The sequence below is a fragment of the Leuresthes tenuis genome, unplaced genomic scaffold (genome assembly GCF_036924035.1).
Source record: "Leuresthes tenuis unplaced genomic scaffold, fLeuTen1.0.hap1 SCAF_4, whole genome shotgun sequence".
Lineage (NCBI taxonomy): Eukaryota > Metazoa > Chordata > Actinopteri > Atheriniformes > Atherinopsidae > Leuresthes > Leuresthes tenuis.
Window position 1 is genome coordinate 10,407,601 of NW_027325358.1, and position 12,904 is coordinate 10,420,504.

General features: G+C 37.4%; 1 protein-coding gene across 1 annotated transcript in view; it reads right to left on the reverse strand.

Annotated features, from left to right (window-relative positions):
• Positions 1-12,173, reverse strand: part of LOC140305204 (ependymin-like) — a 61,285-nt gene extending 49,112 nt beyond the window's left edge. Inside the window, exons 1-5 of the mRNA XM_072383954.1 lie at positions 12,098-12,173; positions 11,834-11,868; positions 11,617-11,748; positions 9,466-9,649; positions 8,896-9,014 (exon numbers count right to left, since the gene is read on the reverse strand). Coding sequence (XP_072240055.1) covers positions 8,896-9,014; positions 9,466-9,649; positions 11,617-11,748; positions 11,834-11,868; positions 12,098-12,173 — 546 coding nt within the window. The remainder of the gene's footprint in view (positions 1-8,895; positions 9,015-9,465; positions 9,650-11,616; positions 11,749-11,833; positions 11,869-12,097) is intronic.
• Between the last annotated feature and the right edge of the window lie 731 nt (positions 12,174-12,904).

The following is a 12,904-nucleotide window of genomic DNA, read 5'->3' on the forward strand; positions in this document are numbered from 1 at the left end:
CCTGTGCAGTACACAGCCTGTGTGGATATGATCAAGGGGGAGACACAGATTTACAGATGGATCATGGTATGTTTGCCGTTTTCTTAAACAGCTTTATAAAAGCCTACGAGGCAATCTTCGCCAGAAAATCAATCCGTTAGTATTGAAATTCTCCATAAAATCTCATTAGAGCAGCCTTTGATCGCCACGACACATGATCCATGACTTTTGTTATCCACAACGGCCACAATTACTTTCAAATAAGAGTATATTGTGAAAGTCAAATATGAAACATAATTTGGGAGAAAACAAAAAACATTTTCCAGAGCAATCTCTGTGAAAGTGTACTTCCTTTTTATGGCAATTTATGAGAGTTATTTTTTTTCATTTCTACCTCATATCAGGGTTAGATTGCTCTGAAAACGTGTGCCTGCATGGTCTGAAGAATACAAGTTGTACACACATTATCACCTCACAGTCTTCTTTTATAAATATCAGTTTGTGATGAGCAAAAGGCACACATGTGGTTTTCATGCTGCACGTTTAGTAGATTTTAGTCTTTTTGTAGATTCTCAGACTTTAAAAAGTTATGCAGACTCCATGTTTGCTTCTCAGTCACCGTATGCCCCGTTCCTCATTTGTCATACCTCTGTCACGTGACCCATTTTCAACTAGGGTGATGAATTACATGCATTACTGACTTTGTTATTCATGCTAGCAGTAACATTTTATCATGCTGCTGCAGCCCATGTCCAGGATACAAGCGATCAGTCATGCCACTTGTGACAACTCTGGTGTCCAGCAGTGTCATGAGTAAATAGTCATGTGTTATGTATTTTCAGGCATCTTAGAGGTACAGAGATTATTACTGAAATAGGTGCTAAAACCATTGTCAGGATGATCATCTTTGTTTTAAAAACACAATTCACAAACAAAAATGTTTTCTTGCATATGAATCCTACAAATCCAAAAAGTGAACCGTTGTAAAGCCTATAAAGTTTACATATTCAAAAGTTCAATTCAGTTCAATTCAAGTTCAATCTTACACAGTAAGATTAATACACAAAGAAAGCTAATGTTGTGCGCCACTGTAATAAATTAGATGTTTTAATGCTTTCAGTGTAACCTACCAAACGTTCTTTGTGTGGGATGATGACTTAAGAATTATTAAGTCTCTTGTGCTGTGTGGAATACAGACACCACAACAGAGAGCATCAACCCTCTATGTCAGCAAACTGATTATTGGTATCTATTTGCATTGGCCACAGATGACTTACTAAAAAGAGTCTCTCAATGCTTGATATCAAGCTTTATTTCTTGGCCAAAAAAGCAAAAAACAGCTTATTCAGTAGTGTTGTGCACGTCTCTTAGACACGACCCTGACTGCAAGATGTCAAAGCAGCAGCCTGCGTCTTGCTCACTCTGATTTGCCTCTAGGTAGCAGTGAATTGAAAACCCTGTGAGATCTGTTTTTCACCAGCCAAGGTCAATATGATGGTCAGATAAAAAAAAAAGAAAAGAAAACACAATCAAACTTTCATTAGTTTGACTTCAAACACAAAGAAACAATTCACTGGATCAGCCTGCTCTCCTCCAGCTGCAGGTCCATTTTATTAAGGGCCATTGCAAACCAATTACTATCCGCTTGGTAACATGTATAATTGGAAATTTCTCCTTCGTTAAAAGTCAAGTGTTTAACCTTATTAACATGTCCATAACATGTTTCTATGTGCTCGGATGTGGGCATTAGCTGTGTGAGGTTCCTTACATGCGTTAATGACTGAGATAGCGTGAAATCAGATTCTGTAAACCTTCATGTCATACCTAAAAATGTTAAACTGCAACAGACATGGATTTAGTTTTTTTTTTTAAAGATATCCCATAGAACATATCTGAGAAGACAGTCATCAGCAGTCTTCAATTTTTGGACAACTGCTTCCCAAAACAGCTGGGTTTTTCCCACGTAAATAATCATGACATTATTCCAATCATTTACAGGAGAAACAGCACGAGCAGGCATGTTAATCAATCAGTCTGTTGATTTCTTAATCGAGTTATTTTTTTCTCCTGCTCTTGGTTACAATTGCTTACAAGCTGTGAGTCTCTTGGTAAACAGGGCTGTGGCTGTGTACCACTGACACGCAGCAGAGTAGTTTCACTGCTTAAGAGACTTGCAAGATCTATCTATCCAGCTGTGCCCTGGGTTTCACAGCTGGATAGATATGTTCTGCTCAGGTCTGCCTGGTTCTCTGCCCCAGACAGAGTATCAGCAAGACAGGGGCAGCTCTGCTGGCGTCTCGATGAAAATTAATTAAGAATGAATGCCTCTTATGTGAAAAGCTCAAGAATAATGTGCTCTTTGAGTGAGAGTGTGCAGCCCTGATCATTATTTTATTTTCCTATTTGGTCTTTACACTATGAGTGCAGCAGAGTTTTGCAAAGTTGGAGGAGACTTTGCAGAACTGCTTAGGGAGCTGAGATATGGGTGTGACCTGATTAGCATTTTCATAGATCCACATTCGCTGAACGAGGAAGAAAGTGTTGAGCTACAGCCAAAACAAATTTATGGCAATAAGTTTTTTTTTTTAAATCTTCTCTTTGTTTGTGATAAAATAAAAAAAAGACTAGAAAACACAATATTCAGGAATACAGAAGAGTCTCCTTGTAAAGTCTAGGATAGAATTGAAAATCCTTCCCACAACATACAAAGCTCTTAACAGCCTATGTCCGAATTATCGTAAATAACTTATTTTTCCCTATCACCCCACAACATCACTCCACTCTCAGCATTCTGGTCTACTGGAATAGGAGGCAGAATTGAAAGACCCTATTCTTAATTATTGTTATGTTTTAATGTGCCTGTGTTCTATTTATTTATTGTTTACCTCTTGCTTTTATTGCCATTTCCGTTCCTGTCATGAATGATCTTCATTTTTGTTTCTACTGTAGCTGTTTAGTCTTGTCTAGATTTTGTTCGTACCTTGCAAAGCACCTTGGGATACATATGAATAAAGTTGAAGTTAAAGCCAAAGTTTTCAAGGGGTTTGTAACTACTGGAATGGGACTTAAAGATGTACACTTAAAGCTTTCCAACCTTTCATGGTGCATTGTTTGAAGACACTGCGAGTGCAGGCGTGGGTGTGACCTGCTGACTGAAGGCTAACAGGAGTGACAAAACAATTCCACGGTGTCAAGTGAAATATAGATCTGTAGCATGAACATATATAAAGGGGTCATAAAGGGACCCACATTGTGCTCATAATGTTCCACAGAGGACTTTCATTATTAGAAAAAAAGAAAAACAACCGCTTGGATGAAAAAGTAAAGTAAAGCAATGCTAAATTGAGTCACTGCTACCTGTACGTCTTCATAGCTGTAGAGCTGGCAGAGCCTCTTGAGACCAAAATGGTACTCCCAGCTCCCTGCAGTGGTTCACGTCAGGAGGGAGATCTCAAAACAGGCATTAACAACCTGCCGACATGTTTTGCTTGTGGCCTAATTTAATAATAGAATTTTGGAAAAGCTGTTTTTAATCCTGTTCAGCTTTATGCTAAAAGTCACCCTCTGTGAACGGATAACAGGCTCAGATGGGATACCCATGGGCAAGATTTTCTTTGATGATGGTCATGAGAGGAACAATATGTTTTCTCTGGGGGATTGTGTTGACATTTTGTTTTCTGTCAACTAGTGAGAGCTGTTCTAATTAACTGCGACAGATTTAAAAAAGACTTATTTAAGCATAAAGGTAAACCTAACCTCGTAGTTTTGGTGCCTAAACTTTACCAAGCAATGGGTGAAATAGATGTGAAATAGAAAAAAAAAAAATTGGCCTGATAAGGGTCACAAAAGTTACTGCAGATTTCCAAATGTAACAAAGTGTACAATTAACAGTCCCACATGGGAGTTAGATCATTCTCTACACAGCATGAAAGTCCAGATTTTTTCCACCGCCAGCCCTCCTTCTTTCTACTGCAGACATTTATGCCTTTAAAAGCTGATAGTCACTCTTTCCGATTTGGGTCTCACTAACACAATCATTTAATGTAAACATGCACTGGTTAGAGAGTACAAAATCTGCTCCACAAATAAAAAGTTTGATTCAGTTTACTCTTGTTGATAGATAAGCACAGCATGAGAGGCAGAAAAATCATGAATGACAAGCAAAAAGAGAGTAAGTGGTGCAGAGTGGATTAAGTTTGAGGAGCATGTAGAGGAGAAACGGCCTCTCATCATTGTAAAGAGGATAATTGGCGTGACCTTCTGACGTCAGTCATCCTCTGCAGAATAGTGGGTTGACAGTCACACACAATGTTCTGCTGTTTCAGATCCACACATAAGCTAAAATGTACACTCAAGTTCACACTCGGCACTCGTACACCCACAAATTCTCATGCACACATAAAAACCTTTAACCTTGTATACAGTCTCCCTTGTATGTGTAGTACCCACTCACAGCAGTCATCATTCACTAATGTGTGTAATTAGGGCTCTTTGATCAGGATGGACAAGCATACAAAAAGTACACTGAGTAGGAATAAAACAGGTGGCACAGCTATTTGTAGTGTGTGGTGGGTAAAAGGAAAATTCTGGCAGGTAATTCAATGTTTTTTTTTTCTCCCTGACAACAGAGTGCTCAGAAATTAAATTTTAAGATCTTGTGATATAATTTTAATCAATGTTAATGAATAGTGACATGTTAATTTAACAGTGTTTTATATAGTTATACTAAAGGATAATATCATGGCAGGATTTAATACAGTACGCTTGTGGGGGAAAATTTAACAAGTTAAAGTTAAAATTTGGCCAAATGCAGCACAGTTATGTGGGCCTTTTCCTCATGGATAAAAATTAAAAAAATAAGGAAACAATATTACATTAGGGGAAACTTTTTCAATGTACACTTTAGATGAATGTTTAGAAATCATCAGCCACTCCGAAGATTACAGCTTTTCACAACGGACATGAGCACATTTTCTTAAACTGAAAACCAAAGCTGAACCTCCACACCTCTCCGTGTTAACCTCTTTCTGCCACAGAGATGAAATTTCAAATTCCTAATCCAGGAAAAGTGCTTGCTGCTTATTAAGTCACTACACTTCTCCAGCTGACAGTGTGTACTAATTTGCATTTGGATAGATGTGATGAGCCATCAGTTGTGGATGGAAAATCCAGTAATGATTGGAACTGCTTGGATTTTCAGTCACACACAGAGTGCAGGTGCATAAGTTAGCCTGATTTGCAAGAACTGCTGCGAAAGTCAACTCAATAACTCTGCAAGAACTTTCAGTAGTCTCCACATTCTAGATCCGTTGATTATTTGCTTTAGTTGCCCTGAGGCTGGCAGACAAAGCAGATCAGACCTTTGCTTTTCAGCCCCGAAATTCTGCAACCAGAAGACTCATGTGATAAAAGATTGAAGCAAAGGTCCTTTGGAGACAGTGGTCACTGGCTTTCAGTGGTATTGCACTTTATTGCCCTTCCACACTGGCTTCACTTTTGAGTGAATGACTACATCCATATTTTATGCACAGCATAGGGGAGTCACATACAGTTTTCTAAACATGCCGTACCCACGGACACCCTTTTTTCCTAATAACTAGACAGCCAGTCCAACAAACTAACATGACAGCAGGGTCAAGAAAAGTGTCCTCTCTGACTGTCAGCACTTCATCACAGTGAACTTTTTTCAATAAATAACATCTATTTCTTTATATACGTGTGCAGCAGTTTCTTTTTTTCAGTTTTAAGGCAACAGGGTCTGAAATTGTCTTTACTTTCCAGTGAGTTTGTCATTGACTGGCAGTCAGGCACAAAATTAACAAATCTGCATACAGCATCTCCTACGTTAGCATTCAGGCTCAGTTAAATTTAGCAAAATTGGAGGGTAGAACTGACATCAACAATGTAATTTCCTTAACACAACAGGGACTTTATACTCACTGCTTCTCTTCCTACGTGTGTCTAAGCCAAAGCCCTGGCATGCTTAGAGAATCATTGGACCAATAATTGGGCTAACAATGCTATTATTACTGCTGATACTTCCAGAGCAGGCTCTCATCTCTTTAATTACACAGGACAAATTACAAATTTTTGACAGTAAGGTTAGGTGGGCACCTGTGATCAACCAGATACTGATTATCAGAGGATGACTCACAACCTCATGAGGTGAAGTGTGAAAAATCTCCAATGGATAAAATAATTGTTCATGTTGTTGATGTTCAGGCGGTTAGAATGTGATTACTTTAGGGAGACACAGAGGAAGTATTCAGCCACACTGGAAAGTTTTAAATTGGTGAAAAATAAGGAACATAAAAGACCATCTCAGTTTTTTTAAATTTTTTATTCCCACTTCTGTGTGGAAAGTTGAGTATGGTATCTGTAAGTGTGGGGAGAGAACTGAAGATATAAGCTCAGCAGCTGCTGCCTTCACATTCATGCCAGTTTAGCTATTCTATCTGAGAGCTTTAGTGGTCTTATCCTACACTTGGCATCAATGTGAGACCATTTTTATCATTTATGTACTTTCCAACAAATATAACTTGTCCTGCTATAAGATGCATTGCTGCCCAGACCCACAGAAAAAAATAGAAATAGTAACGTAACAAAACAACACAATGCACACTCATACTTACTCCCAGGGCCAATTTGGAATGACCAATTCACCAAACATGCATGTTTTTGGAGGTTGGGACGAAGCCAGAGTACCCAGAGAGATCCCACACATGCAGGGAGAAATCATGCAGATTACACACAGAAAAGCCCCAACCGGGGTTTGAACTAGGATCCCCTCTTAGGGTGAGGCGATGGTAGTAACCACCATGCAGCCCCAACATAGGACTTAAGGACTCTAAAGATAGATTAAACATGCTACTATATGATATTATTCTAGTGAACTGTAGCAGCAAAAAAAACTGTGAAATCGCCAAAGGGGCTGGAGTCTATCCCAGCGGTCATTGAGCGGAAGGTGGGGTAGACCCTGGACATGTCGACAGGCCATCACAGAGCCACTCAAAGACAAATGAAACAAACAACAGTGCATGCTCATTTTCACTCTGAGGGTCGGTTTAGAGACACCAATTAACCTAGCATTGGAAACATCTGTCTTATAATGATATACTGTATGGTAACATATTTTACAAACAGTTTTTGTGCCTGGTAGGAGGACTTCAACCACAACTGCCACTTCACAAAACACTTGTAACTACATCATATTTTATAGTACGCTGGAAACTTTAACCTCGACTAAAGTAGTTGCGTCAGAGTCAAAAAAGGTGTATTAACTCGGGTCTTCAGACTGATCATGTTTCACTAAGTTGATTAAACCTTTTCTTTTGCCAAGAAATTAATGTGATGCATAATGAAGTCGGGGCTTGCTGAGATAGAGAGCAATGCTGCTTCCATCTGCTGTAGGAGAAGAAGAACTGCAGCTTCCTGCAGGGGGATTTAAGCGGTGCCAGAAGCCACCTGAGCTCCATTAACCCGAGAACACAAAACACAACAATACATGATAAATTGAAGTACGCTTGTTTTTTTTTCCAGTTATACAATGCCTCATAAAACAAGAAAAGTACAATGGGGCGACCCTATAAAAAGGTTCTAAAATTAGTGAAAAATTGGGGAATCGTTAATGAGATGCATAAAAAAATATATACAATGCAGTTAGGAACTTGTCGTATAACAGCATGGGTGAAAATTACCCGGTATAAGTGTTCTAGTGTTAAGAACTATATAACTTAAATAAATTGTCTCACATTAAGACATCGTTGAAAGAATGCAGGATCAGAAGTGTGGTTGAGAATTTCTTTTAGAACAATATCATCAGGATTATTAACCAGTTTTCATGGGGTTATTGTTAAACTCTTTGCTGATTTTCCCTCTTTTTTATTTTTTTTAAATTCTGACAGTTTTAGAAACAAATAGACGCAGATCTCTTCAAAATGAAATAGTTGGTCTTAAGATATGTTGACATTGAGCACATATAACATGTGATATGTGCTCAATGTCTCAGTGGGAGAAACACATTTAGTATGATTTAATATTTTGTAAACTGTGTTTATATTGACTTTTGAAATTGTAGCTTTTGGTCTGTTTCACAGTTATTTGTCTGTCTTTTACATTCAGCCTCCCACGCATTCATGTCCAAATTATCAGCAAACTCTTGTATCTTTACTCTCTTTATTTGAAGAGAAAACACAGAGACAACAAAAGGAACCAGCATTGCATTGTTGTATGAAAATCTCCCTAATTTTGTTCTGTGAACCCCATCATTTTTTACTGTTATAGCATAGTTTTCATGATCTCATCTCAATATATTATTTAAAAGTCTATTCCAATGACTGTCACAACTACACCTATAACCTTGTGAAAGCCATCTGATCTAACAGCCAGCATAAAAGGTCATAGTTACGAATGTGACACTCATTGGAATAAATAACTTCTATTTGGGTCTCATTTAGTTTTGGAAATCACTTAAAATTCAAAGTGATTATGGGATTATTTTGAATCAATGCTGTTAGAGCAGGAGTAGTATCTGTGATTATCTTTGTAAGAGTCTCCAGATGTTGACTCCAGTGAAGAAGTTACGTTGTGTCTTTGTTCTCTTCAAATCTCTAAAGTTTCTGGGTTAGACCAGCAAAATCATGCATAAAAACTGATCAGTGGAAGGATTTGTTAAAAATCAGTTTAAAAAAAAGTTTTCAACTTTTTTTTCAATCCATAAACAAGTTGACTTGTTTTATCTTTGTTTTGAAATCCTATAATCAAACAACACTGATAATGACATGAGCAGACAGTTGAAAACAATTTTTGTAAACTTAAAGCAACTAAATGGATTCAGTAAGTTTTAGTATAGATGATATAAACGTATATATATATATATATATATATATATATATATAATATATAGCTTTTGCCTACTTTTTGTAGTTCTGTCAGTCCAGGTTCCAATCTGACGGTGGTCCATCCAGATGCTGGAGAGTAGCCACTGTAAGTCAAAGGGATGCAGCCAATATCAGAAAAGACCATTGAGTATGTGCCTGAAAACATTAAATAGAAGGTCCTTGTTGTTGCTGACTGCCACCGCGTAGTTAAAGAAGCAGATACAGTACAATTCAATAAGCATGTAAAAAAAAAATCCATAACAAGAAGAAATTTGTAAAATTGGGATTTAAAAAAAAAAAGGGATTTAAGCATCAAATAATTCAGATGAACTATTATAATATTTTATATCCATATTAATTATAATATTAATTAAAAAGTGTAGTTCTTCATACAGCTTAATGAGTATAAATGTGCACAAACAGGGCACTGATGCTGTAGTGGCTTCAACAGGACAGTCATTTCAATAAAGGGCTGGTTTTTAACTCATCTCTCAACAACTTTTGTCCTTTTGTCACAGCTCCAGCATGAGAACAGCATGTTGTATTAAAAAAAAAAGCATCATTCAATCAAAAATTTCATGGATTAGGTTGCAGTGGTCTTGCTTGCCATTATATGGGAGAGCTTCATACCAGGTGTTGACTAATAAACCCATTCCCCAACTGGAGCTAGAGCCCATAATTGCCTGGCCCATCAGTATAGCATCAGAGGGCACTTGCATGGGAAAGAAATAGGCCTCCAGAGGCATCTTCTTGCAAGACAAATTGCCCCAGTCGATCTCATAAAAGACTTCCTGAAAGGATGAAAGAAGAAAATGTATACTCTGGTTTCACTGCTCACTTCTTTGTACTCTGCTGTGTCTCTAAATGAGTCTTAAGTGTGAATGAATATTGATATGCTTCATCTTTCCTTACTGTGCCTAAAGTTGGAAATTGTCTCTCACGCAAAAAGTAATTTTTTAAATGTTTCTGAACATACCAGTGGTGGTTAAAAGCAGTCTCTGAAGAAGAAAAAGTGTCAAACCAAAAAGAATATCACCTCTCAAAAGAACTGGAAAAAATAATACCTGTGCTATTATTTTTTTTTTTTTAAATAGCCTAAAGATTAGGCAACTGAGATGTACAGCACAGCTGCTTTGAGAACAAACCAGATTTTAGTGTGATACGACTTTGTACTACATGGAAGGAATGTGGGTCTCTACACTATCCAGTTAGCCCTAGAGCCAATGGAAGAGGAGGAGGGGGAAACAGTAGCCACAATGGCACTAGCCAGTGGGAATGGAGATTAGTAGAAATAAGAGAAAAGCACAGTGATCGAGACAATGTTGGAAGTACTGCTAACATTGTGGTAGCAGGTAATGTTGTAGTCATAACTTGAGCAGCTGATTCCCTTATGTTGTCTTACTTTCTTGTGTATGTGCTTGTAAGTAACTGTTCATATGTAAAGGCTGCTGTGTTAATGTGTAAAATGAGAGGATGCTCATCGTATTGTTAGTTGAAATTGTTTTTTTTAGTTAAAATGAAAATAGCTAGTGGTGAATCAGTGAATGAAGAAGAGTTTTTCCTTCTCATTGTCAGCTGATAGATGGATCTTTTAAAAAAAAAAAAAAAGGAATGAAAACGTAGGCCTTGTCTGGTAAAACTCTACCCTTTCTGGTTATATTCTTTGCAGATCAAATTGACTAAATCCACCTTTAAGGGCGTTAAAGCCAACTCTTTAAGTCTAGAAGTGTAATGTACTGTTTTAAATTGTTGTCTTTTACTCGCTGAGAAGTAGTAACAAGAAAATCACCAGCAGGGGCAGGTATCGATGCACAGGCCACATGCATGCATAAGTGCAGAAACTATGACAAAGCTATCGTTAGACCTAAGCATTACTTTCATACTTTTAAGGTTAACAGGGAATACTAAAAGTGGTGTGTTAATTAGAGATTTAGCATAAGTACGTTTTTTGTGTTTTAGCCGTTGTTTTCGTCAGCTTTAAACATGTCATTTTAAGAGTTTGACCAGCCAGCACCTTTGTTGTCTCTGTGATACATATAAAGTGAGGTATATCTAAATAATTTCTCATAAGATGTTTTTATTCTAAGAATTCTCTACTTTTCTCTACTTGAGTTTTAGTGAGGGATCATAGAAAAAGAGCATTTTAGATCATGAAACTGTGCAGGTTCTGCTCCAATATAAGTCTTTTGAGTTGATGAAAAGTGGAAAGTAAGTGTGTGTAGATTAGTGCAAAAAACAGCTAATTTAACTATAGATGTGATTTTTATACTTTGCAAAAAACTATTAATCATGTAGAACTATCCATCCATCCATCCATTTTCTATATCCGCTTAATCATCATGTAGAACTAATTTGAGGTAATCATGCACACAATCTAAGGTTGTTTGACGCTTTTAGTTTGTGGAAACATGCAGATTATTTAGAAAAGTTTGTAGCTGGAGGCAGAAGAAATTCACTGGTACATTACAATTCGACTTTTCATCCTTAGAACTAAATTCTGAAATAAGGTCCTGGATTCTTATTGTATTGCATAAGAATAGAGACAATGGTGAGAGATGCAGGAAAATATAGAAAAATGTATTCCTTGTTATAACAGATAACATATTTACGAGCCCAGCAAAACCTCCTGGTGGCACTTGCTGGGCTCCGTACATATCAGTCATTCATAATTGCAGCAATGAAAACAAAAATGTCTGTGGCAACACTCACTCATCTAGCTTGAACCAAAACAAAACACCATTCAATCAACATTTACAACCTGGTTAAAAAGCATCAGCTGGTCCAGAGCAGAGGTGCCATAGCCAGTCACGCCATTGTTTCTGACCCGCAACTTCTGTCCATAGGCATCATAGCTGATTGTGCCTGTTGACATTTTTCCATTGCTAGCCATCTGAAAAGGAGTGACAGATAGAAGAAAGTGTAGAAAAAAAATATCTATAGGGAGATTATACCAAAGGGCATGTCAGTGAACTCACCACAGAGAAGTCACCGGTCATCAGGGGTGGCACAACTGTGGAAGACCAAAGAAAAGACAAAGAAATCAATTAACATCACGATCCAAAATGAGATCCACACTGAAATACCCATTGAAAAACTTCATATACGTTTATCACATCAGCTGTCTTTTAGAGTGTGGTAGTCTCTCACTTTTATCTATTAGCAACAAAGATAAAATATATTTGACAGGGAATACAAACAATTTGTCAGCTCATTTAAAATTTGACCACCAAAATACTCACCGCAGGGTTTAGGCACCTGGGTGACCACAGCTGCCATCAGCAGGCTGAGGAACAAGAGAACGCTGATGAGGTTCATGGTGAGAAGGTTCGGGATCGGATAAAGAAAATCTGTCAGTGCTGACTGAGTTCACGTGATCCTGGACCAACTTGTGCATTTTTTTCTTGGCAGCCTTCGAAATGATAAAAAGAACAAATATTGAGCAGCTCTACATCATCACAGATGATGTGATGGGTGATAAAATGATAACATGCTTTATGAAAATCCACAAATAAATGACTGAGAAATCAAGCTGTCCTTGGAGTGCCCTATTATATTATATCGGCCCTTTATTCTTAGTGAGATAGTAAAACTGTACTCTTGTATGATACTTTTAGCGCAATTGTACATATTCACAATACAGATAATGGATTTATTTTTGTAAAACTGGTTCTAAACATTTAAGTAGGGCTCGAGTTTTCTTTAGCCTAGTTTGTATAAAATGCATTTTTTGACACTCACTGTTTTAACACATTAAAGTGACTGAAAGATAATGAATGGAAAACAATGGCAGATTCATTACTAACTGGGCAATATTTCTATTGTAAGAAGAAATGGACAAACTTCTGTACAGTCATTCAGATATTTACCTGTGATTAAATTTCCCCCTGTAAATGTGGTAAAACGTCAGAATTACTTGCACATTTATTAATGTGTATTTCAAACCTTCAACTCAGCACAAGTGCAAATATTTCCATGGCAGCAGTGGACATACATGCACACATATATGTACATATGATGCTCTCCACTGAATCATCCAAAGTGTACTC